Consider the following 26,207-nt stretch of genomic DNA (forward strand, 5'->3'; position numbering starts at 1 on the left):
CTACTACCATACCCCGTTCAAAGGCACTTAAATATTTTGTCTTACCCATTCACACATACACAATCCATGTCTCAATTATCCCAAGGCTTAAAAATCCTGACATCAATAAGGGATCATAGCTTCCACCCGTTCAGTCGGTCGTGGAAAGAGCAGGTGTTCCTAATGTTTTGTGCATTCAGTGTAAATCAAACATAGGACAGGCAGGCTCATAACTCACAAGTAGCCTCGGACTTCAGGCTTCAACAAGAATGGACTTGAAAGGGGCCTTCCGAGTGGCGCAGCGGTCTAAGGCACTGCATCGCAGCGTCACCACAGACACACTACAGTTGTCCCATTGCACTCTAGCGACTCCTGTGGTGGGCCGGGCGCATGCACGCTAACACTGTGGCCAGGTGTACAGTGTTTCCTCCGACACATTGGTGCGGCTGGCTCCGGGTTAAGCAAGCAGTGCGTCAAGAGGCAGTGCGGGCTTGGCGGGGTCGTGTTTTGGAGGACGCACGGCTCTCGACCTTCGCCTCTCCCGAGTACGTATGGGAGTTGCAGCGATGGGACAAGACTAACTACCAACTGGGGAGAAAAAGGGGTAAAACATTTTTTTTTTAAGAATGGACTTGGTCACGCGAGACCAGCTCACAGGTGATGCCCAAACTTTATTGTGTGTAACAAACAGGGCTTAGTTTAAGCCAAATGAAACAAATATAGCAAGGTAATCAGCAAAACGCTTTCAAATACATTCCTGGAACTTCAGGGATGTAGTGCTGACAAAACACCATTTAAGGACCACTCCCCAAACTGTAACATATCACTAATGCATTAGTAAAACCACTGACCATATTCATGAATTAGAATTTGGATTAATAGCTTTGTAAAAATGAATTATGAGTGTTTATTCAGGTAGTCCCACCAAGGACATTGTTAGAGAAAGACAAACGATCCTCACTCAAAAATGTTTTCTCCCATGAATAGAAGTTTATACGTCATTACATACTAATGCACAACAAATCATATATATTATAAATGTAATCATCTGTAGAAGCCTTTCACAGCACACAAAACGACAATGGGACACAGGATTACAGATCCCTTGCTGAGAAAAAATGCACACTGGTTGAAATGTGGCTCTTGGACCTATTTTACAAGCCTTAATCTGTTTGTTTGAGATACGAATGATGTATTAGTCCCTCTGTACTTTCAATGACTTTTATCTCATATTGAGAACTAAGAAATTCAAAGTTCTGACACTAGGGTAAGAGACACATTGAAAAGTATGAGCACTTACAAGGGCAATACAACATAAAGATGTGTGAATGATAACGCATCTCAGACTCGCCGTGCGGTACAAAGATCACTAACTTTATGCAGACAGAAGACAATCGGGAGACCAAACGTCTGACAATTGAAACACGTGATTCTCACAATTCAAGAGTTTCAAATTAATGGCATGCAACGCAGTCGGTGCGTAGGCTAAATGTCATTTGACAACACATTTGCGTTCGGATCCTGTTTGGCTAGCACAAAAAAGAAGAAGAGCAGACTGACCCAATAGCCATATGGGAACCAATTCAGACAGGAAAAAGTGCAAAGGACGGGACATACCGTGGCACTAGTTGGTGGTCAAAGTGTTGCTACGCATGTCATTCCATAGCAGGAAGTCATTTTACCTGTCAAAGCATCTCTTCGGGACAATGGAACCTTAATTACGAGGGTCACCTTTTTCTCTCTAAGGCCTCTCCTCCAACAGTGACTCCACACAGCAGAATCTAAGAGCAGGATCTCCATTAAGCCATGTCATCAGTCTCCTCTGTCTCCTCTGTCTCCACTAGGCAGGCCTCGTCAGAGGTGGGAGCCCTGAACGGGGGGTGGTACTCGAACGATGCGAGGACGGCACCGAATTGGTGCTTCTGGTGCAGGAACCAAAAGACTGCCGAGATCCCCATGATGGCGACCACACTCAGAATGACCAGAGCTGAGAGCAGTGGACTCGTAGCTGAGCAGGACATAAACAATGCAGGGAGAGAGGTTACCATTGATCTTACCGTATGGCTATTTAAGAACAAAATAAAGGAAAAACGGCTTTGCTTCACTTACCGGATTTGCCGTTTTTCTCTGCTTGTGAAAAATAAATGAACAATATATTAGTGAAAGATGACTAAAAAAATAACTAATATGAATGAAAATAACAGCATCTGTATAGACTTGCTGATCAAATTGTCAAAACAACACATTGCTGCTACAGTGGGCCTATGTCCACTGGTCGGCAGGAAATGAAAATACATTTTTCTGTGTTTGGAGGTTATTTGACGGCCGCCCGCTGAGCACGGACAATGTTTGTTATGGGGTGTCCCGAGTAGAAAGACAAATGCTGCTGCTAAAAAAATCTTTAAAAAAAATAATAAAAAATAGGGCCTTACTTTCAGCAGTCTCACAGACCACTCCATTCTCCAGGTTTTCAACACAGCTGACTTTCTCCCACTCTCCTGTGGTGCTGTGCATTGCCACACAGGTGTCCATGGGAATCAAGTCAGGCGAGCTGGAGCTGTTCCCCCAGTTCTTAAAGCTCAGGCCCGTCTCATCTTGCCACTTAAAATCATCATCTTATCAAACAGAAAAAACAACACATCGAAATTTGAAAAATAGAAATTACTTCACTTATTCTCTCTCTCTGTTAATTTTACTTTTCTTTCTGTGCTTTTAACCAATCAGCCTTCAGGATTAGACCCACCTGTTGTATAATATGGATTATGGCAGCGGGTGACGTAAGCACATTATGCTGTACAATCACATAATAGGGCAAAGTAGCCTTCATAATACGGAGGTGCCATGCTTACTTACTTACCGTCACTGTCATAATACATGCCCAACCACACATGGATGTTGCCTTTCCACACCTGTGGACTGTACTTGATGATAAAATCATTCTCCTCTGCACTTTGGACACTCACCAGTTCTAAGAGACAACACAAGACAATCTGTTGCAATTGAAAAACAAACATTGAGAGTAGTTTAAAATTGTTAAATTCAATTAAATCAATCAATTCAATTAAATCAAAGCCTATCAGCTAAATCAGGAATGGGCAACTTTGAGGGGATGGGGGCCACAAAAAATCTGAACACAGTGATTTGCAGGTCTGCATACCCACATCCATACATGCAGTCAGAGCTTTTTTGGAGGGGCACTAAGTGAAATTTACAAGAGGAAAACTGCTTATGCACAAGCAAATTTCAAAATTGCACCTTGTGTATTCTACTATTCTTTTTTTACCCCCTTTTCTCCCCAATTTCGTGGTATCCAATTGGTAGTTACAGTCTTGTCTCATCGCTGCAACCCCCGTACGGACTCGGGACAGGCGAAGGTCGAGAGCCATGCGTCCTCCGAAACACAACCCAACCAAGCAGCACTGCTTCTTGACACAACGCACATCCAACCCGGAAGCCAGCCGCACCAACGTGTAGGAGGAAACGCCGTACACCTGGCGACCTGGTCAGCGTGCACTGCGCCCGGCCCGCCACAGGAGTCGCTTGTGCACGATGAGACAAGGATATCCCTGCCGGCCAAACCCTCCCTACCCCGGACGACGCTGGGCCAATTGTGCCTCCCGGTCGCGGCCGGCTGCGACAGAGCCTGGGCGCGAACCCAGAATTTCTGGTGGCACAGCTTGCACTGCGGAGCAGTGCGCCACACGGGCGCCGTGGTCTACAAAAGGGTGGGCCTAGAAAAGGGTTGCCCATCCCTGACCTAAATGATAAAAAAGTTGCAACATATTGGGATAAAAAGTCATATGATGACTTGCAAATACCATGTCCTGAGCAGAGAGACTTCGCAGCTTCAATCGTATAACTTTTAGCAATGTCTTCTTCTCCATGTACAAAGTGGTAGCATCTTTGTCCAAAAGGCACCCAGGTGCGCCCATCTGCAGGACAGTCTGTGGGGAGAATTAATCATGAGACAAAACCACTAGTCTCAATCCGCATTTTCAAACAAAGTAAGGTGTACCTGGTCCAACCTAAATTTCCAACAGCTCACTGAAAACAAGTCAAGCAAGTGTTATCAGTTGGGATGTGGCTGGTGTAATGGAGTTAAGAACGTACCGTAAGCTCACTACACAGCTAGATTGAAATGTCACGGATGGACCCTTCCAATTGGTACCTTTTGGGTGGCTCAAACCATCCATAACAGTGATGCCGTGACCCGGATGCGCAAATGGGCTCAGCTCGACAGCTGGGTTCGCTGTGTAGCGAGTTTAAAGAGGGTGAGTGTAACGGAGTTAAGAACGTACCATAAGCCCACTCCACAGCTAACTTGAAATGTTACGGATGGAGTCATCCAATTGGTACCTTATGGGTGTCTCAAATCGTTGGAAAGTTGTGAATCAGAGGGCGGTCACCTGTGTTAGCAAAGCGGAGGTCGCGAGTTCGAGCCGAATCGGGGGTTGGGGGGAGTGGTACTCGCTAAGCAAGCAACGTGAAGCTGTAACACTGGCAAACAAGGATGTTTGGAGTGATTCTTCACAAAACCCAGACATAATATTTATCCATAGAACAGTCCTTTGGATGAAGGGTTGTTGACATTTGTATCTAAAAGCATAATTGAGAAATAATTTATCAAAGCTGGCCTATTTATGACTCCATAGTGTTTCATCTATAGGTGCTACAAAGTGTCAGATGAAGCTTTACCACTTGCTCTGTAATAGGAGTAGTATTTTGATTTCGAAAACTTTTTTTACATTTAATTTATGAATATTCCAAAATATAAACATGAATATTGAAAATAAAATTGTTTTGATTTGTCTCATTTTTCGATATTTTTTAAAGAACATAATATACTCTACTTGCAAGTGGGATCTCTGCTACTTTTAGAGTTACAGGTATGATCCAATTTGTATGCATTACCAAATTAGTGAATGTGAAAATGGAATCAAAATGGATTCAAAATTCTGTCATTGCAAAGGAGGGCTGGGATTGGTTACATTGCCTACCATGCCAATGTATTTTTTTTATTTAACTAGGCAAGTCAGCTAAGAACAAATTCGTATTTACAATGATGGCCTACACCGGCCAAACCCGAACGACGCTGAGCCAATTGTGCACCACCCTATGGGACTCCCAATTACGGCCGATGTGATACAGCCTGGATTCGAACCAGGGTGTCTGTAGTGACGCATCTAGCACTGAGATGCAGTGCCTTAGACCGTTGCGTCACTCGGGAGTCCAAAGTAATCGACGAGGATGGGATAAAATAGGCCATAACTTTAAAACTAGCAGTGATCCTACTCTTTTTTTGTCTGTGTTACGTTAGGAATCACGAACTTTTTTTAAGCAAGAGAAGCATTAAGTACTTTTAAAGCCACAGTCTGGATGTTTTCCAGTAATTTCAACTAATTAAATATACCCCTTAAATTGTATTTATATATTATACCTTCGTGAGATTAGTGCAATTGTATTATCTTGTCAAATAGAAATCAAGTGCCATGTCAGCGAAAATGTCATGGAATAAATAGTTTGTTTACATTTTGTAGGTGGGCCCACTTTGAGATTATGCACATTTTACAGAAGACTATTTGAAGACTAGGCTACATACACTGCCTTGCTACCTTTGGAAATTATGTGGACACATATTGTTTGCTTCAACATTATGCCTCGATGTCTGAACTATACAAGGTTACAAGCCAAATTACGAGGGCAGCTTTATTCGTTTCTAATAAATACTTGAATATTTGGCATGTAATCGAATGAAAATATGAATCCCTACAAAAACACACGCGGACAAGGAACTCGTGAGCAATGTTACAATGTCGTCCAGTGAACTTTGTCGAAATGTTATCGCGTTACACGTTTAAACTGAAAGCACAACAAATACTTCAACTTTCTCGAACAACACGAAGGGAGCATTTCCCATCCACTTAATACAATAACATGAAACAATAGTTGATTATCTCAACTTACCACCAGCTAAAGTAGATTGCCAATAAACAACAACAAAAAGGAGATTGCATAAGGACAAGGGGTGAAGGTGCCATTTCATCATTGACTCCATGTCCGCGAACTCCAAAGTTTTTCAGAGCTTCATACGTCAGCATCTCACATTGAAATATAACCCCACCCCTAGAGTGCCTGCATTTACATGCTCGCTCAAAAAAGTAGACTGGAGCAAAGTTCAAACTCAAGTGTTTGAAGCTTGTCTAAACAAATGATCATGCTGAAAACGAATTTGTGAATTGCATGATATTGCATAGCTGCGTTACTGTTGACGTTATTCGTGAAGTTGAAGAATAACATGACATTAATTACGTTCGATAGAATTTTCATTTGCTTTATTATGGATTGCGGAGAAGGATATTTGGTTATGTTTTTGTTTTGTCACGGGAGTAGCGCCCCATGAGGATATTGGTTTAGAGAATAACCCATAAAGCCTCTAGATGGTGCCATAACTGCGTAAATGTGTAGATTTCAGTGATTGCAACCCAGTGGTATCGCATTCTGCCTAGAGTGCCTCTTTATGTTTTGAAAAATATAGTCACACAGGAACATATTTTATACGTTACTTCAACTGAAATTAGTGAGCAATTGGATGTAAATAAGAAGCACAATAAATTCCATTAAGCTGTAGGTTGTATAGCCTGGCCCTTACTTGTAGGCCTACCATTACTCAAATGATGAATAACATTATTGTCTCATTAATTAATGCAAAACTCCCAGTGATTCTGCTGAGTTGACCAGGATATGGTTGAAAAAAACAAGATGCGAGACTTTAAGAAGTGAGAAGAACATTGGTGAGAGCTGGAATGGCAGAGTGCTCAGTGGGGTACGTGAAAGCCAGTTCTAGACAAAAGAAGATTAGAGACACTGCATTAATAAACAAGACAAAATCAACAGGGAACATAGACGCAATGTCTGCTGCATGTCCACTCCAAAAATTCTTCAGCGATGCCAGACATTTTTTGGGGGGGTTTAATAACATCCAATCTGCATAGTTGAGACTTGTAAAATGAGAGAAGATATTTAATATAAGTCAACACACATTAGCTTGGACAAGACTGTGATTGATATCTCACACGTACTTCATATGTAGGGGAGAGTGGGGTAAGTTGAGAATATTTTTATTCAGCATCACTCTGTCAAGGGAAATATATTATTTTTTCTAACAAAGATATCTACATATATTTCAGGATGTTGTGTATCCCTGGAAAGAATCAGAATTAATGTAAGCATTACAATTCCCAAAAAGTTTTTCACAAAGGCTTAACACCTAACAAACACTTTGTACTTAAAAAAAACAAAAACACTTAACATAGGTCAGGCCCTGTTGTTACCTCATATCCCAGCGATAATGCCTTGCGTTATGCCAGGGAAGAAAACACTTACATTTGCTCAACTTGCTATTGGCTCAACCATTGGCTCAACTTACCCCAATAGAGTCACATGGCTATAGAAATAGAAACATTGTGATTTTAGAGACACAAAGTAACAATAGCCTATAATTAAAGGGACTGCAATCAATCTGTTACCAGGCTCACTCGGTCCTCATCATTATCATTAGGCTATTTACAACATTCAAACACAATCTAATCACATGCACAATTCAATCACCCTCCATTCATTCATTGACATCAGCGAGGAGAGATATATTGGTTTTAACAACATATATCTAGGACCAAGTTTGCTTGCGTCTTGCCTGCGTCTAATTGCGAAGAAAATACATTCTTTATAGCTCTAGATATAGTATAGGCAGTTTTTAGCCTTCGGCCTTTATATACTGTAACCATATGAATGAATTGATAGACAATATTCTGGTGAGATGAGGGCAGTGGGAAGGTAGGACCCTAAATCCAAGAAAGAAGATGAGTAGGTGGTCAGTATGTTGCAGTAAACTTTATTGAACTATTAACAGAATATATTTTTACAAAAGAATACAACACACACACACACACACACACACACACACACACACACACACACACACACACACACACACACACACACACACACACACACACACATACCTGTACATATGTATAAAAGTTTGGACACACCTACTCATTCAAGGGTTTTTCTTTATTTTTGCAATTTTCTACATTGTAGAATAATAGTGAAGACATGGCACAGGCTCCCTGCCTGTGCCATTAAACCCCTACAACTAATCCAGAACGCCGCAGCCCGTCTGGTGTTCAACCTTCCCAAGTTCTCTCACGTCACCCCGCTCCTCCGCTCTCTCCACTGGCTTCCTGTTGAAGCTCGCATCCGCTACAAGACCATGGTGCTTGCCTACGGAGCTGTGAGGGGAACGGCACCTCCGTACTTTCAGGCTCTGATCAGGCCCTACACCCAAACAAGGGCACTGCGTTCATCCACCTCTGGCCTGCTCGCCTCCCTACCTCTGAGGAAGCACAGTTCCCGCTCAGCCCAGTCAAAACTGTTCGCTGCTCTGGCACCCCAATGGTGGAACAAGCTCCCTCACGACGCCAGGACAGCGGAGTCAATCACCACCTTCCGGAGACACCTGAAACCCCACCTCTTTAAGGAATACCTAGGATAGGATAAAGTAATCCTTCTAACCCCCCCTTAAAAGATTTAGATGCACTATTGTAAAGTGGTTGTTCCACTGGATATCATGAGGTGAATCCACCAATTTGTAAGTCGCTCTGGATAAGAGCTCTGCTAAATGACTTAAATGTAAATGTAATCAAATCTATGAAATAACAAATATGGAATCATGTAGTAACCAAAAAAGTGTTAAACAAATCAAAATATGTTTTATATTTGAGATTCTTCAAAGTAGCAACACTTTGGGTTGGGCCATCATTGTAAATAAGAATTTGTTCTCAACTGACTTGCCTAGTTAATTAAAAAGTATATAAAAAAAACATAAAAAAATTATTTGGCTTGATGACAGCTTTGCACACTCTTGGCATTCTCTCAACCAGCTTCATGAGGAGTTCCACATATGCTGAGCACTTGTTGGCTGATTTTCCTTCACTCTGCGGTCCACTCTGCAAGGTTATCTGATGCAGCACTCCACCACTTTCCTTCATGGTCAAATAGCCCTTACACCGCCTGGAGGTTTGTTGGGTCATTGTCCTGTTGAAAAACAAATGATGGTCCCACTAAGCACAAACCAGGTGGTAGCCATGCTGGTTAATTGTGCCTTGAATTCTAAATAAATCACTGACACTGTCACCAGCAAAGCACCCCCACACCATCACACCTCCTCCTCCATGCTTCATGGTGGGAATCAAACATGCTGAGATCATCCGTTCACCTACTCTGCGTCTCACAAAGACACAGAGGTTGGAACCAAAAATCTCAAATTTGGACTCATCAGACCAAAGGACAGATTTCCACCCATCTAATGTCCATTGCTCGTGTTTCCTGGCGCAAGCAAGTCTCTTCTTATTATTGGAATCCTTTAGTAGTGGTTTCTTTGCAGCAATTCGACCATGAAGGCCTGATTCACACAGTCTCCTCTGAACAGTTGATGTTGAGATGTGCCTGTTACTTGAACTCTGTGAAGCATTTATTTGGGCTGCAATGTGAGGTGCAGTTAACTTTAATGAACTTATCTTCTGCAGCAGAGGTAACTCTGGGTCTTCCTTTCCTGTGGCGGCCCTCATGAGAGCCAGTTTCATCATAGCGCTTGATGGTTTTTGCAACTGCCCTTGAAGAAACTTTTAAAGTTCTTGAAATGTTCTGTATTGACTGACCTTCGTGTGTTAAAGTAATGATGGACTTTCATTTCTTTTTGCTTATTTGAGCTGTTCTCAAATCAAATCATATCAAATTGTCATGCCCTGACCATAGAAAGCTTTTATTTTCTATGCTAGAGTAGGTCAGGGCGTGACTGGGAGGTTAATCTAGTTTATATTTTCTATGTGGGGTTCTAGTTTAGTTTTTCTATGTTTGGGTGATTTGTATGATTCCCAATTAGAGGCAGCTGGTAATCGTTGTCTCTAATTGGGGATCATACTTAAGTAGCATGTTTTCCACCTGTGGGTTATGGGATATTGTGTTTATGTGTAGTTTCATTGTCATCATGTTTCATTTATTCTTTATTGTTTTTGTATGTTGCTGAGTTTCACTTTATATTAAAGATGTGAAACGCAACTCACGCTGCGCCTTGGTCCGATTATTCCAACAAACGTGACACAAATTTTATTGGTCCCATACACATGGTTAGCAGATGTTATTGTGAGTGTAGCGAAATGCTTGTGCTCCTAGTTCTGAGAGTGCAGCAATATCTAACAAGTAATCTAAAAAATTCCACAACAATTACCTAATACACACACATCTAAGTAAAGGGATGGAATAAGAATATGTACATATAAATATATGGATGAGCAATGACCGAGCGGCATAATTCTTGCCAAAATATGGACTTGATCTTTTACCAAATAGGGCTATCTTCTTTATACCAACACTATTTTGGCACAACACAATTGATTGGCTCAAAAGCATTAAGAAGGAAAGACATTCCACAAATTCACTTTTAACAAGGCACACCTGTTAATTGAAATGCATTCCACCTCATGAAGCTGTTGGGAGAATGCAAAGAGTGTGCAAAGCTGTCATCAAGGCAAAGGGTGGCTACTTTGAAGAATCTCAAATATAAAATATATTTTGATTTGTTTAACACTTTTTTGGTTACTACATGATTCCATATGTGTTATTTCATCGTGTTATCTTCACTATTATTCTACAATGTAAAAATAAGGAAAAACCATTGAATGAGTAGGTGTGTCCAAACTTTTGACTGGTACTGTATATATATATATTTAAGTTTATATATATATATATATAAACTATTCTGCCCATACCAATACATTTATTTTAGGCCATAACTGAACCAATTTATGTGGGCTATATAAACAATATTTTGCCCATATCAACAAATGTATAGGCCTATACAATATTTATAGCCATACGTGACTGAATGAAAAGCAGTTAACATACCTGCCCACATGAACGAATGTAGGCCTATATAAAATATAAATAGCCATACACGATTTAATGAAGAGCAGTAAACATTGTTTCACATTCTTTAATAACAGACTCATGAACACAACCAGGCAATAGTAAACATACACAACATTCTTTCACATTCTTTAATGCAATCCTTAAGATTGCAACGATCTAAGTAACAACAAAAAAATCCCCATCAGTTTAAGGTATATGTGTCTCAATCCACCGCACCCGCATATGTCAGCCTTCTGCATCTGCGGCGGAAGGGAGAAGGGTGCAACTGCAGCCCGCAATTCGGGCGTTCCTGCACGTGGGCAATCCTGTATATGCAGGAACCCCTCTTGATACTTCTATTGGTCAATTTATAAGCTATGACTCCAGTATATTGGTGGGAGGCAGGGACGCTCCAGTACAGTAGAAGGCTATAATCCACCATAACGTTGGATGCCAACAGCCGATAAACCCCACAGAAGAAGAAGAGGCGGGGGCGACAACTGTAGCTGGTACACACCGGTAGAATGTCCTTCGCCCCTGCCTGTCGGGGACTGTCTGTTGAAGCCAGGGCCGGTGTTCGGCAGGCGGGAGCGAACGACATTGTGTGCTAGCTTAGCCAGCTGCTCCTAAGGAGTACACAGAAGGCAGGAGGCAGGAGGCAGGGGCGACACCATGTCCTAGCTAGCTAACCATCAAGCTAGCTAGCACACAGTGATGCTAGCACCCGTAGACAGTGTCCTTTGCCCCCGCCTGTCAGGCACGGTTTTCTCCGGTACACAGCAGGGGGGAGATGGTCTTCTCACAGAAACGTCTGTAGTGTCCGAACGGTTTGGCCTACGGACTCTCGCGAACACGATGGTGTTCTCCGTTTTGCTCTACATCCCCCTCAAGTCCCACAGGACTCGTTTGAAGTCGGTAACGCTGATGTGCCAACTTCTGTCTGTAGCGTCCGAACTGTTTGGGCTACACTGTGGAAAGGGGAGACTCTCACGAACACGATGGTGTTCTCCATTTTGCTCTATGATTCCCACAAGAGTCACGGGACTCGTCTGAAGGTAACCCATACAAATGGATGAAAATACAGGTGTAGTTTTGTGCCAACAAAAATAAGGGATTAAATATGTGTCCAAAAAAACCAAAATATTTCTTGAGCTTTCTTATATCTCCTAGATATTGGACAGACACTTATTCCTTATCATTTATTTTTTTACTGTTCTTTTTGCCATTTATGAAAGTGTTGTTCAATGTGTTTCTATGGGCTATAGTAGTAAAGGCTCAATATTTCTTTGATACCTAAAGGGGTCCTAAAATTCAAAATCAAATAGCTAAATGATCCATGGTACTGTATGACCATCTTAAAACAATTCCATATGTTAGCTTAGTAGAACCCTCCCCCAACGGCTTAGACTTTTAGACTTTTAGTAGCAATAGGCTACAGCTGGCTTCACAGCTTCTCCGTGAAACTCAATGTATTGTAGCCTCACTCGGACAGTGTTCACTGTAAAACTAGAATGCATTGCAGCGGTGCTTTGAACATTTGGACTATATTAGTCCACACAGCAACAAGGATGCACTTTCATGCTATGTTTAAGATCTCATATTGAAGCTTATAGAGACCCTATAATTACAATTAAAGATAGATACAAGTATCATGAAACCTCTAACACAATATTTTTTTATTTAACTTGGTGAAACTTTTTTTCTTCCTTCACAGACCCCATTAAATGATGCCCTCTTCCTAAATATTTGGTCCAATTATTAATTAATTAATTTTCTGTATGGTTTCCTAGAAACAAGGTCAGTTCAACTTACCCCACTCTCCCCTACAGTAAATCCGGATATACAGTTATTATCTTCAGGAGCCATCCAGGACCTGATACCGAGCAAATGTTTTCGATTGAACCCCATGTGAGTGAAGACAGAGCAGAAGAGCAATACACCCAGCCATTCAATGTCATGGGACTGTTAAATGTAACAGATCAAACATAATGGTCAGATAGAAAGATACCACTGTTAGTTCACTCTCCACTGAGATGCAGGAGGTTGACGTTTCAGAAAAGTCCAGAAAAGATCAAGAGCTTTTTTTCCCCTTCCTGTGTAAACGCCACATACTTTGGTGGAACAGAAGACATGATTTTTCGTGGACGGCACAATCATTATACCTTTATACCTAATATCAGGAGGGAGGTGCTGATATTACCTGCAGCCAGACAAAAGGGCAGAATGATATAGTTATAGTGGAGGCAGAAGGCGTGCCCGGCTTGTACAGTAGACGCAGCTGGCTGCAAGCCACAGGCAGCTGCAGCATGGATCTGGCTCCTTTTCTGTCTGCTGCTCATGGCTTCCCGTCGGGTGGCACCACACCCTGCAGGAGACCAGGAAGACCCATCTGCCAGTCCAGGGCCTGGCCACTATGGTCCTCTCCAAGCTCCCTTCCTTCTACCCTCCCTCCCATCCACCACCCACCCAGGCCTGGCCACAGCCCTCTCCAAGACCCAGTCCCTCTATCCTCCCTCCTGTCACCACTCACCCTGGCGGAGACAGGGACATGCATGTTAACACCGTGACCGGTGTTGATGATAATCTCTACACTGCCCTCACCCTCAGGGCTGTGAATGTGCTAGTGCCAAACACACTGTATGTCCAACTCAACAGAAGGTCTCTTCAACAGTAAGGTCTGTTCAGGCATTCTAAGGACAGACTAGAGCAGTGAGTCCTGGTATATTGATTAGATTGCCTCCATAGCTGATTTACAAAACAGTGCACAAGATGAGAAATAAAACAGACAAAAGTTTCATGATAAATTGCATTGTCAGAGACATATTAATCGGGTTGGATTGACATGGTATGATTCTACCCCATTTATCCAATTTCCTTTTCTTGAGCGTGTCATTTGCAAAGGTAACGGACCTCATAGATAAGTTTCCCCTCTGTCGCGAGAGGAAATGTGTCACATATCTTCATTGTATGAGAGAGCAGTGTCAATCTCAACTCTATGTGAGGGAAGGTCAGAGTGTCAGTGTGTTGAGACCAATGACTAGAATTCTCATGTGCTCTGAGGAAATTGCTACTGTAGGATTAATCTCACTCCCTGGCCTTGGTGAGCCAGTCGCTGGTAAGGAGATAGGCCTATACAGGCCATGTTGTACTGTCGCTCCAATCATTTCCTGAAAGCTTTTGGCTTTGTGAGGAAGATCCACAAGAAAAACACTGCAAAGGCTGTGTCAGCGGGAACTGCTGAAATTGTTTTCCTTCAGCACCTTAACTGTGGAAACAGAGGTCACGGGTATCATTTACAAAAAGAGACAAAAATAAAAGGTTAAAATATAATTAACTTTTCAAAGATATGCTAGATTTCTGATATGCTTCCAATTTTTCTGGTCTTGACACATTTCACTGTAAGGAAAGAAAATAAAATAAGCTAATAAAACAGTTTTTTTTATCTTCAAAGTCATATGTTTTCAATATATCCTTTCATTTTTCTTCCAATTGTTACTGATAAATATAACTCTCAAAATGTATGTTTGTATAGAGCAGGAGCAGCTCCCATTGGTCAAATGAAGTACCTCCAATACAGACTCCACGGTGGATTGGTGGGGTGGGGTGCTGATCAGCAAGAAAGAGGGAGGCAAAGACAGTGAAACAACATTTTACAGCCAAAGACAATTACTTCGGGGAATTCGGCCTGGACTGTTTTAGGCATAGAGATCCTATAACGTAAATGATGGTAATTTATAACAGGTTTTTTTTGTCATGTTGCTAGGAAATGAACAAGCTCTTCATAAGCAATTGTCTCAGCTCTGAGGGTGTGTGTTTACTATGGGCAAGAATCCAGGGACATACAACAGTCAGAGATCAATATAATACCACCTCTCCTCTCTCACACCAACACAGACAATCAGAACACAGAACAATTCCAATGGAAGTTTTTATTTAAAAAAATTCGAAGAACTGAACAGAAATAACGCTTAAGTAACAATGTACTGAAAAAAAATATTTTTGGCTTTAACAAACTCTACAAAACAAAAATATAGAGGAAAGTTTTCATAAACTGGACATACAAGTTACCACTGGCAAATGTGTGGCACATGTAAAAAAAATTATAATATTTACTCTCATATAGATATCTCTATGAAAATCTTTTGTTTCTTCAAACGATCTGTACAAAACTTCTCTCTTCATAAATTACTACTTTTCAGTATAACTGAATGACTGTTTAACATGATGGTTAATTAAATTAGCTTTTCTTTCTTTATGCACCTTTCCAACTCTTGACCCAGACGCAGTATGGCACTTGGTTCAGACATTACTAGCAGCATAATCCTCACAAGAATTCACCAGTATTAGTTATCAGTCTCAGGCGTTTCACAGAAATCTCAAGTATAGTCACAATGGCCCTTTACTTTGGTAACTCAACTCAAGCTGACTTCAGAGGAAATGCTGCTGCAAGTCTGTCTGGACTCTGACAAAGCAACAATGATGTTCTCAGGAGCACAGATCCAGGAAATACCACAACTTTCAGCTTTTATTTATCTTCAACCACTTTTATTAGCCTCTGGAATCTGTAATTGTGATGAAAGCAGCAGTTCTACTTTTGAAACTATGAAACTGAATTTCTGAACACAACTAAAACACGCTCAACGCACAATTTTCCTCCGAATGATTATATTAATACGTCATAAAAAATAAAACAATTATTGTGAAGAAAATCAAAAAGTATTAAAAACAACCTGAAAGGAAACAAGTGTATATGGCCAGCTCCTGAGCATGGCGTTTGGTCTGGAAGGGCGGGCTGGACCTGCTAACCCGGCTCAATACAGAGGAGAAAGTAAACTCTGAGGTAGATAACTGGTCGGTCTGTCCAACCATCAGGCCAGAACATACCATCTATAGGCCAGAACACAGGCTTCTGGAAGACAACTTAATCATAAAGCCTGTTCAAATCTGCTATGATAAAAAAATGATCAAACTTTAGCAATAACATTCTGTTGCACAATGTCAAAACAATTATTATTGTATTTTTTGTAATTTCATAGTTTCAAACTGTCTTCTTTCCTGGTTTATTCATTTTATAACGTTGCATTTTCCATTTTTCTGTAGTGACGAAATCAGTGTGTGGCACTTGTTGGATCCAAATCGTCCTTCATGCTTGTTTGTGTCCATATTCTCCCATAAAACGTATGACAATTGAATGTAAATGTACAAAAAAGGCACATTCTCCAAACTGCAATCTAGTCTGGCAAAAAGTCAATTACATCCTGGTTAGAGAGAAATTAAACTATTTCCTCAATTTACTAGCTCACAGTTCTTTGGTGAAGTAAATAATAATTGAAAGTGCCGAGCTTGTTTGTTTCCTATCAAAGAGCTGGGTGCAATAAAATCTACATATTCATCTCAGTTTTTTCCCAACTAAAACTCCATTAAACGTTTGCCGTAAGTTGCACTGGAAGGCTTTGATAAATCGAAGTTTGCCTCTTTGCATTTCAACTGAAAGTGAAAAAGAACAACAACATCCCCCAAAAAGACAACCACACCCTCCCTTATTCCATCCCCACCCCAAGAAGCTCATTTTAGGCTAATCTACAAACACCAAGTAATCAAAAAAGGCAAGATTCAAAATGTGATAATTCAACAGAATTTCTAGCACATTCAAACAACCAGAGACATTTAAGGCCCTGTGATTATACAAACATTACATCCTATTAAAACATCATCAGATTTAGAGGGTAATTTCACTCTAAACATTTTTTTCTCAAAAACTTCTACTTTAGATTCGTTTTCAGAGGGGAAAGGCAGGAACATTTAAACACAGCAGATTTATTTAGCTATATCCAAAGTAAAAGCCCTATTTTCGCTGATTTACAAGGCAATAGCTCTCACCATGACTTCCTCATTTCTAGCCTAGGAGGTTGCCTATACAGCTACTGTGGTCTAGATGGAAAGATCAATCTAGACCACTAAGATAAATCACTTTACAATAAGAAACATTGAACACTTCACCATTGCAACACTCACACAGCAAGCACAAAACATCATTTTCAAGATAAATAATAAAACGTCAGAAAATTCTATTTCAGTACAAAATAAGAGGGAAAACTCAATTCAAATTATAAAAAATATTAACAAAAGACATCTTTACTATCATGCACCATAAACAACAAGTCACATGATCCTCTATAGGTTCTTGCATCCATGTGACAATTCTTGGTAAAAAATAAACGTTCTTTCTTTAGTAAAATACAACTACTTTTTTCTTATTTTTTGAGAATTTGAATCCTTTGATGAAATTAATCACTTATTTGCACCTCATGGAACTTATATCAAAATTGTCTCACTTGTTTTTCTTATCACAAACAAAAGTAAATCATTGCAGAATCTGTACAAAATGGGGATAAATCCTTAACGCACAATCCATCACCAGAAGCAGCCATGATTGTTTCAACTGTCATCCCACTCTGTCTTCTGGGCTTCTACCACACCTGAGGACACAACCAAGACAGTCAAATGATTGTACACTCTGGTACTAAAGCCTTGTACACATTTTCAGTTTGAAGTGACTTAAATCCTATTTGTATGCATATCTGATTCGAGTCTGTTCTTTTTCCTGCAGTCTGAACAGCCAAAAAGCACATGGAATCGCATATTTCAAGCCACATTTCAAACCTTGGTAGATCATTTGAAATCAGATACAAATCTGATTCCTGGCCATGCGACTTGTGTCTGAACGGTCAAATGTGATGTATTTGCCCTCAAGTGGTTTTTAGACTGTTATTTGGCATATCTTGTTGCTCGCTAGCTACTCTGTTGACAGTTTGACAAGAACATGTGATAGATAACTAGCTTGTTAAATGTTTACAAACAAATTAGCGAACGTGCTAGAAAGCTAAACCGCTACCTGGCTAGCTAGTTGACTGGTGTGGCTAGCTAGCTAGTTGACTGGTGTGGCTAGCCAAAAAGGACTCTTTTTGAAAGTTGTATCATCTTATCCTATGAGGCTTTAAAAGTGTCCTTACACTATGATTTTGAACATTCAAAGAAACTGGGAAACGTCCATGGCAGGCATTGTTGTTACGTTAGCTTGCTACACAACCTCTTGAGTGATAGGAAGCACGAGCACCACCACTAATTAGCCTGCACCTCTGCGCACAAAACCGTCGTTACTATGACAACTAGCCATGTCAGCAAATTACTGCTGTCTGAACACACCCAAACCCCGATTTGGTCACTTGTAACTTGCTCTTTGGTCAATCAGAATTTGAAAACGGATCATTAAGCAATAAGGCATGAGAACCCGGGGATTATCGTTGCGAATAACTCCCGACTAAGGGTTGTTCTTAGGCCCAATGCGGAGCGAAAGACCTGGGGAAACAGCCCTTAGGAGGGAGTTATAGGCTAGGATGATTCCCAACATTAAAAAAAGATTAACAATATGTTTTCATTAAAAACGTTATTTTAATTAGTAAATTAATTTTCTTTCATCCTTCCACCAGACGATATAGTCTGAGGAAAAAGCCAGTTGTTAGTTCTGAGATTTTGAAGTTGCTAGCCAAACAGGCAGGCCATTCATTTTATCCATTCTATTTGCAATGGTTGCTATGCTAAACAAATCATTGGCATGTAGCTACGTAGGCTAGCTACTTCTGCTTTGGTAGCTAGCCAACTAAAACTAACTCACAATCACACCAGGCAGCTGAAATGACAGCAGACTATGTGCATTTTTGTTTGTTTTACCTTTGTTTCTATTGCCATTTCTATGGATATATCCATTATAATGATCCTGGCAAATTAATTTGCCTGGCTCAGAGAAGCTGTCAGTCTCTTTTGGACATGTTCATATGGCACAGGGGAGATCACAACATTGTTGCACAGGTCGGAGAGACAAGCAGCAAAGTTTACACAAACCTAATGCTAGGCTTACAAGCATGGGGAAATTTACATTTTAGTCATTTAGCAGACACTCTTTTCCAGAGCAATTTACAGTAAGGAGTGCATATATTTTTGTACTGGTTCCCTGTGGGAATCAAACCCACAACCCTGGCATTGCAAACACCATACTCTACCAACTGAGCCACATGGGACCATAATGTCTTAATGCCTTTTTCCAGGGGAGATTACGTTTATGAATGGCCTGGCTGGGCTGTGGCACAGTGGATGCGCATTGACAATTTACATGGAACTGTTAACAAGCATTAAATGGGGATTGTGGTGAATAAGTCCCTGCTATCAACCAATCAGCATCCAGGATCCAAACAATCCATTTATAAAACAATCCATAATATAAAACATTTACCCACAACCATATAGGCTAGGCTGAACACCATGGTCCCAAATGGCACCATATTCCCTATGTAGTGCACTAAGTCTGACCAGAGGCCTATCTGTACTCGTGCACTATATAGGGAGCCATTTGAGATGCACAGCATGTACGACATAAGAAAAAGATTCCACACTGACTGTACCTCCGTATTACTTGGTTTGTTGGTAGGTGTAAGGGGAATGATCACCGGATGACTCCACCTGTTGTTGCTGACTGTTGTCCTGGAAGGAAAAGAAAAGCAGTTTACCATCTATAAATACATCAAATGTTATCTATGTGAATTACCTCTTATCTAGCATCTACAAACAACCAAGTAGTAAGTATAGTTAAAATCTTACGGGCCGGCTTCACAGACCTAGTCCTGGACTAAAAATCATTCTTAATGGAGATTCTCCATTGAAATAACTTTTGAGTCTAGAACTAGACCTAATCTGTCTCTGGGAAACCGGCCCTATAGGTACAGCTAAGGTATAGGTACAGCTAAGGTATATGATTCATGAATAGTAAGTTAATCACAAACCTCCACTGGAACAGTTGTGGTCTGCATGTGTGTGTACTGGGGAATATAGGCTCCTTGCATAGAGTTTGCAGCCATGTACTGCACAAGGAAGGACAGAACTGTGTTAGCATAAATCCATCTAAAATGCACTATATACAATACAGATTCCGACATCAAATGTACTTCTGGGGCCGTACTTAAGCGTTTTAGAGTAGGAGCACTGGTCTAGAATCAGGTCCATGTTATCTTATTTATTATGATCTAAAAGGCTAAACTGATCCTAAATCAGCACTCCTACTCTGAGACGATTGATACATACGGCCTTTGCTCTAATTATACAACACATGAACACAGTTTTAGACGTATTTGACCCCGTGACCCCAGATCTCTCACCGTTCCTGTGCTACCCATGGAGAGGTGACTCATCTGCTGAGTGAGAGGGCTCATCATGGATGTAGGCTGTAGTGACATAGTGTGGTCCATAGAGGGCGATATCACCGCTCCCTGGGACAGAGAGTGTGAAAGGATGAGAGCACGGTAGCAGAGGCACACAGACATTCATGGATCCTATATTTCTTTGTACTTATAACAAATAAATGCTACACACATCCACGAATACCATGCAAGATCAAAATGTCAGAAACAGAGGAGCGAGAGACAGTGTAAGAGAGAAAGAAGGACAGACCGGCACGCTAATTCCTATGTAGTGCACTCCTTTTGACCAGAGCCCTATGGAACCTGGTCAAAAGTAGTCCACTGAAAAGGGAATAGGGTGCCATTTGAGACGCAGCCATCCTGTTAAGTCTCTGGAACTAGTCAGGGCAGATAGGTGGAGCTGGAGAGCGTTGGAATAATACCTAGATTAAACCCTTCCCTTCCTGAATCATGTATCATTCCACAAGGGCATGTCCTCTGTTAGGTTTCAGACTAAGATAGAGAGAGATCAACTGAGCTCAGTGTGTCAGACTTCATATCCTATATCCACAATACAAGGTAGCTGGCCACACTGACTATAGAAGTCACTGGATGCATCCCAAATGGCACTCCATTCTGTATATAGTGCACAACTTTTGACCAGAGGCATAGGCACTACATAGGGAAGAGGTTGCATTTGGGAAGCAGCCACTGACAATCTTGGGTTATTATCATTTAGCAAGCTAGAGGCACATGGAAGTACTTGTAAGAAAAACACCCACTGGGAAGCACAATTTCCTTGTAAAAGCAGGTACGACTATACGGCACAGAACAACAATTGCTCATCTCCCTACCAAATGGAATCAGTCATCAAACACAAGATGTTTGAAGCACTTCCAACTTGTCGTGTGGTGAGTGGTGAGCATCACCAAGAGAGTCAGGCATCCTGGTTCTAATATTTCTCTCAACATCGTAGTGCCAGTAAATCCCAGAGTGCCCAGTCACATCCTGTATGTGTGTCCTCACTACCATCCATCTTCCTTTTTCACCAGTGGTGAAAAAGTACACGATTGTCATACTTAAGTAAAAGTATAGATACATTAACAGAAAATGAGTCAAGTAAAAGTGAAAGTTACCCAGTAAAATTCTACTTGAGTAAAAGTCTAAAAGTATTTGGTTTCAAATATACTTAAGTATCAAAAGTAAATGTAATTGCTAAACTATTAAGTATCATACAGTGAGGGAAAAAAGTATTTGATCCCCTGCTGATTTTGTACGTTTGCCCACCAACAAAGAAATGATCAGTCTATCATTTTAATGGTAGGTTTATTTGAACAGTGAGAGACAGAATAACGCATGTCAAAAATGTTATAAATTGATTTGCATTTTAATGAGGGAAATAAGTATTTGACCCCCTCTCAATCAGAAAGATTTCTGGCTCCCAGGTGTCTTTTATACAGGTAACGAGCTGAGATTAGGAGCACATTCTTAAAGGGAGTGCTCCTAATCTCAGTTTGTTACCTGTATAAAAGACACCTGTCCACAGAATCAATCAATCAGATTCCAAACTCTCCAACATGGCCAAGACCAAAGAGCTCTCCAAGGATGTCAGGGACAAGATTGTAGACCTACACAAGGCTGGAATGGGCTACAAGACCATCACCAAGCAGGTGGTGAGAAGGTGACAACAGTTGATGCGATTATTCGCAAATGGAAGAAACACAAAAGAACTGTCAATCTCCCTCGGCCTGGGGCTCCATGCAAGATCTCACCTCGTGGAGTTGCAATGATCATGAGAACGGTGAGGAATCAGCCCAGAACTACACGGGAGGATCTTGTCAGTGATCTCAAGGCAGCTGGGACCATAGTCACCAAGAAAACGATTGGTAACACACTACGCTCTGAATGACTGAAATCCTGCAGCGCCCGCAAGGTCCCCCTGCTCAAGAAAGCACATATACATGCCCGTCTGAAGTTTGCCAATGAACATCTGAATGATTCAGAGGACAACTGGGTGAAAGTGTTGTGGTCAGATGAGACCAAAATGGAGCTCTTTGGCATCAACTCAACTCGACGTGTTTGGAGGAGGAGGAATGCTGCCTATGACCCCAAGAATACCATCCCCACCGTCAAACATGGAGGTGGAAACATTATGCTTTGGGGGTGTTTTTCTGCTAAGGGGACAGGACAACTTCACCGCATCAAAGGGACGATGGACGGGGCCATGTACCGTCAAATCTTGGGTGAGAACATCCTTCCCTCAGCCAGGGCATTGAAAATGGGTCGTGGATGGGTATTCCAGCGTGACAATGACCAAAAACACACGGCCAAGGCAACAAAGGAGTGGCTCAAGAAGAAGCACATTAAGGTCCTGGAGTGGCCTAGCCAGTCTCCAGACCTTAATCCCATAGAAAATCTGTGGAGGGAGCTGAAGGTTCGAGTTGCCAAACATCAGCCTCGAAACCTTAATGACTTGGAGAAGATCTGCAAAGAGGAGTGGGACAAAATCCCTCCTGAGATGTGTGCAAACTTGGTGGCCAACTACAAGAAACGTCTGAACTCTGTGATTGCCAACAAGGGTTTTGCCACCAAGTACTAAGTCATGTTTTGCAGAGGGGTCAAATACTTATTTCCCTCATTAAAATGCAAATCATTTTATAACATTTTTGACATGCGTTTTTCCGGATTTTTTTGTTGTTATTCTGTCTCTCACTGTTCAAATAAACCTACCATTAAAATTATAGACTGATCATTTCTTTGTCAGTGGGCAAACGTACAAAATCAATAGGGGATCAAATACGTTTTTGCCTCACTGTAAGTAAAAGTTTAAATCGTTTCAATTTCTTAATATTAAGCAAACCAGACAGCACCAATTTTTTTACGGATAGCCAGGGGCACACTCCAACACTCAGACATAATTTACAAAAGAAGCATGTGCTTAGTGAGTCCGCCAGATCAAAGGCATTAAGGATGACCAGGGATGTTTTCTTGATAAGTCTGTGAATTAGACAATTTTCCTGTCCTGCTAAGTATTTCAAATGTAACGTGTACTTCTGGGTGTCAGGGAAAATTTAGAGTAAAAAGTACATTATTTTCTTTGGGAATGTAGTGAAGTAAAAGTAAAAGTTGTCAAAAATATAAATAGTAAAGTAAAGATACTCCAAAAAACGACTTAAGTAGTACTTTCAAGTATTTTTACCTAAGTGCTTTTCACCTCCCTATTTCTCCTCTTTTCTAAACATAGAGCAAAGGGAACACCTGCAAACAGCTGATCTACACCTGCCCAGAGTAAGAAAGAACAGAAGAGAGAGAAGAGAAGGAGAGGAGAAGCAAGACATTCCAACTAGAGAGAAGAAAAGAGAAAGGAGAAACATTACATTCCAAGGTGAGGGAAGAAAACAAAGACAAGAGATGAGAAAATAAGCAGGGGGCGTGAAAGAGAGGGTCAAGAAAGGTTGTTTATTTGGGCTTACTGGGTGCTGCATGATGTAGGGCTGGTGAGTAACCCAGGAGGGATTCTGTACCTGGAACATCACACATACACTCTGTAAACACACTGGCACAGCACAGGGCACAGGAGAGAGCTATTTCAGGAGCTCACATGCCTCTCTGTTTGGCTCAGCACTACAGAATGCATCCCAAATGGCACCCTATTCCCTATAAAGTGCACTACTTGTGCAGTACTTTTGACCAGATCTCTATAGGCCCTGGTCAAAATTTGTGCACTAGGGGATAATGTGCCATGTGGGACACAGTCCAGGGAGTAAGGCCATAGTGACCTCTCACAGCCCCAGCCCTCTAAGGAGAGCCCTCTGAGGTAAGTGTCATAAAAGGTTAATACATACATACATATAGACCTGGTCAATTACAGAAAGTGTGTATTATGGCTGTGTAGAATAGTGATGCTACTCAAAGTCATGCAAACCCATCCATCCATATCAATTGAATGAGGTTGATGCCAACCTGGTACGTGGAGATAGGTGAGAGATATGGAGACATGGACGTTTGAGCGATCATCCTGTTTCCGATGCTGTACGGAGACGCATAAAATCTGTAGAGGGAAATTCAAACGTTTCTAAAGTCCTACACACCCCAAAATAATAAGACTTTGATTTGATTGATTCCTTACTCACAGTTTACGACAACAACAACAAAATGCTGAATTTACATAATAAAAAATGGCAATATGAACACAGTGGATTTGTTGCGGTGGCTCTTACCCGTTTTGCATAGCCGCTGTAGTGGTGTCATATGTGAGGGTCATTCCAGCCTGGGGACATAGAAAAGAACAAGAGAGCTAAAATGAGACAAGATAACGCATACCCTGAGGCAACCCACACACACAGTCACATTAGCCTTAAACAAATCTCCCCGTGACACCTGTGGAGACTGATTACTGTACTTACACCTCATAACTCTGTCAAAGAGTTCTAGGTATACGATTTAACCTTGACGTCTGTTTATTAAAACTGGAACTAGACTGATTTTTACACATCTAAACACCATTCCTATAGATGTGCTCTTCCGTGTGCAGCAATCCCACTCCATCCAACATGCATGCGGAAACGAAAGGGCAGCAGCACTCACCAGTCTAGCGTCGCCGTCTCTAGCCCACGCACGGCTGTTCTGCAGAAATTTATACTGGCTTTGCCTCTTTTTCTGCCCGCCGTCAGCAAACTTACACAGTAAGGGCTCCAGTGGCACTGGAGAGAAAGAGAGAAAGAAAGAAAGAGAGAAAGAAAGAAAGAAAGAAAGAAAGAGAGAAAGAAAGAAAGAAAGAAAGAAAGAAAGAAAGAAAGAAAGAAAGAAAGAAAGAAAGAAAGAAAGAAAGAAAGAAAGAAAGAAAGAAAGAAAGAAAGAAAGAAAGAAAGAAAGAAAGAAAGAGAGAGAGAGAGAGAGAGAGAGACAGACAAAGGGAGAGAGAGAGACAAAGGGAGAGAGAGAGACAAAGGGAGAGAGAGGGGCTTCACAATCACACAAACACTACTACAGTATGCATGGTGCTGTCTGAATCGCTTACTGGGGAGGCAGGTAGCCCAGCGGTTAAGAGCGTTGGCCCAGTAACCAAATATTCACAGGTTCAAATCCCTGAGTAAACTAGGTGGAAAAACTGTTGATGTGCCCTTAAGCAAGGCACTTAACCCCAATTGCTCCTGTAAGTCGCTCTGGATAAGAGCGTCTGCTAAATGACTCAAATGTAAATGTTACTATACAGTCATTCGTGGACTGAGCCTGGGAGTGTTTTTTTTTAGCCCGGCTGAGAAACACAGACATCTCATTTGTCAGCTGGGGCCCTGTAAATCTCTGTCCTTTCCTAAAGGCGGCAGGGCCAGTGAACACTATTTCAGTCGATTAATCCAATTAAATAGCTTAGACTGGGAAAGAAGGCAGCTCTTCACTCTGCCTCTTAGTAGAGGGTCTATGGCACCTTCTTCACTAGGGCCCTGGTCAACAGTAGTGCACTATATAAGGAAAAGGATGCCATTTTTGGACACAGACCCAGCCTCCTAAAGGGACCACCGATCCGCTGCTTGACCACTCACTGTATTGGTTCACATCCCAATGAACCAATAGGAAATCCACCTTTTACTGTAATTTGAAGCTGTTTAATAAAAGAGCTAACACTTGAGAGCCAGTGCAGCTGCTGAAAGGGGGAACAATTATCGGTTCTTAGAAATCAGTCCCTTACCAGTAACTCCAGGTGGTGTCTTAATAAACTTCCCGTTGAAGTGAGAGATAACGGAATCACATTTCTCTGTCGACTCCATCCTGAAATATGCAGGAGACGAGAAGTTACACTGCAGAATCGCATGGTGGCATCCTACAGTGCTTTATGTTTTAGACTGAATATAAATGCGGACCTTTCAATAAATGCTTTTTTAATGGGTCAATATCCTGGGCTTTAATCTTGGTTGCAGGTCCTTGAGTGCACTTGTGGTTAATATATATATTCATATATAAATGTAATGTAGTAAATCTATCTCTTCTCTGGATCATTGGTAACATGCATGCAGGCAGGGACTTGGCCAC

The 26,207-nt window shown here is 41.4% G+C and overlaps 2 protein-coding genes across 7 annotated transcripts in view; both read right to left on the reverse strand.

Moving 5' to 3' along the window:
* Positions 1-630: 630 nt before the first annotated feature.
* Positions 631-6,183, reverse strand: LOC106586182 (CD302 antigen). Of its 2 annotated transcripts, none has more exons than XM_014173148.2 (6): positions 5,944-6,183; positions 3,798-3,923; positions 2,837-2,947; positions 2,412-2,594; positions 2,089-2,106; positions 631-1,987 (listed from the first exon to the last, which is right to left on the reverse strand). In XM_014173148.2, the coding sequence occupies exons 1-6, from the start codon at positions 6,032-6,034 to the stop codon at positions 1,779-1,781; spliced, it is 738 nt and encodes a 245-aa protein (XP_014028623.1). In that variant the 5' UTR covers positions 6,035-6,183; the 3' UTR covers positions 631-1,778. The 2 variants fall into 2 exon arrangements, with proteins under 2 accessions (XP_014028623.1, XP_014028622.1); XM_014173147.2 differs by having other exon boundaries at positions 2,089-2,109.
* An 8,678-nt stretch (positions 6,184-14,861) lies between these two features.
* Positions 14,862-26,207, reverse strand: part of LOC106586183 (RNA-binding motif, single-stranded-interacting protein 1) — a 43,129-nt gene continuing 31,783 nt past the window's right edge. For 3 of the 5 annotated variants that reach the window (XM_045707377.1, XM_014173149.2, XM_014173150.2), the window contains exons 6-14: positions 25,867-25,946; positions 24,765-24,880; positions 24,398-24,447; positions 24,141-24,228; positions 23,651-23,701; positions 20,157-20,267; positions 19,785-19,862; positions 19,407-19,485; positions 14,862-17,426 (exon numbers count right to left, since the gene is read on the reverse strand). In XM_045707377.1, the coding sequence (XP_045563333.1) occupies positions 19,414-19,485; positions 19,785-19,862; positions 20,157-20,267; positions 23,651-23,701; positions 24,141-24,228; positions 24,398-24,447; positions 24,765-24,880; positions 25,867-25,946 (646 nt within the window). In that variant the 3' untranslated portion in view covers positions 14,862-17,426; positions 19,407-19,413. The remainder of the gene's footprint in view (positions 17,427-19,406; positions 19,486-19,784; positions 19,863-20,156; positions 20,268-23,650; positions 23,702-24,140; positions 24,229-24,397; positions 24,448-24,764; positions 24,881-25,866; positions 25,947-26,207) is intronic. The other 2 variants (XM_014173152.2, XM_014173153.2) reach the window with 1 other exon arrangement.

Source organism: Salmo salar, chromosome ssa25, assembly GCF_905237065.1.
Source record: "Salmo salar chromosome ssa25, Ssal_v3.1, whole genome shotgun sequence".
Taxonomy (NCBI): Eukaryota; Metazoa; Chordata; class Actinopteri; order Salmoniformes; family Salmonidae; genus Salmo; species Salmo salar.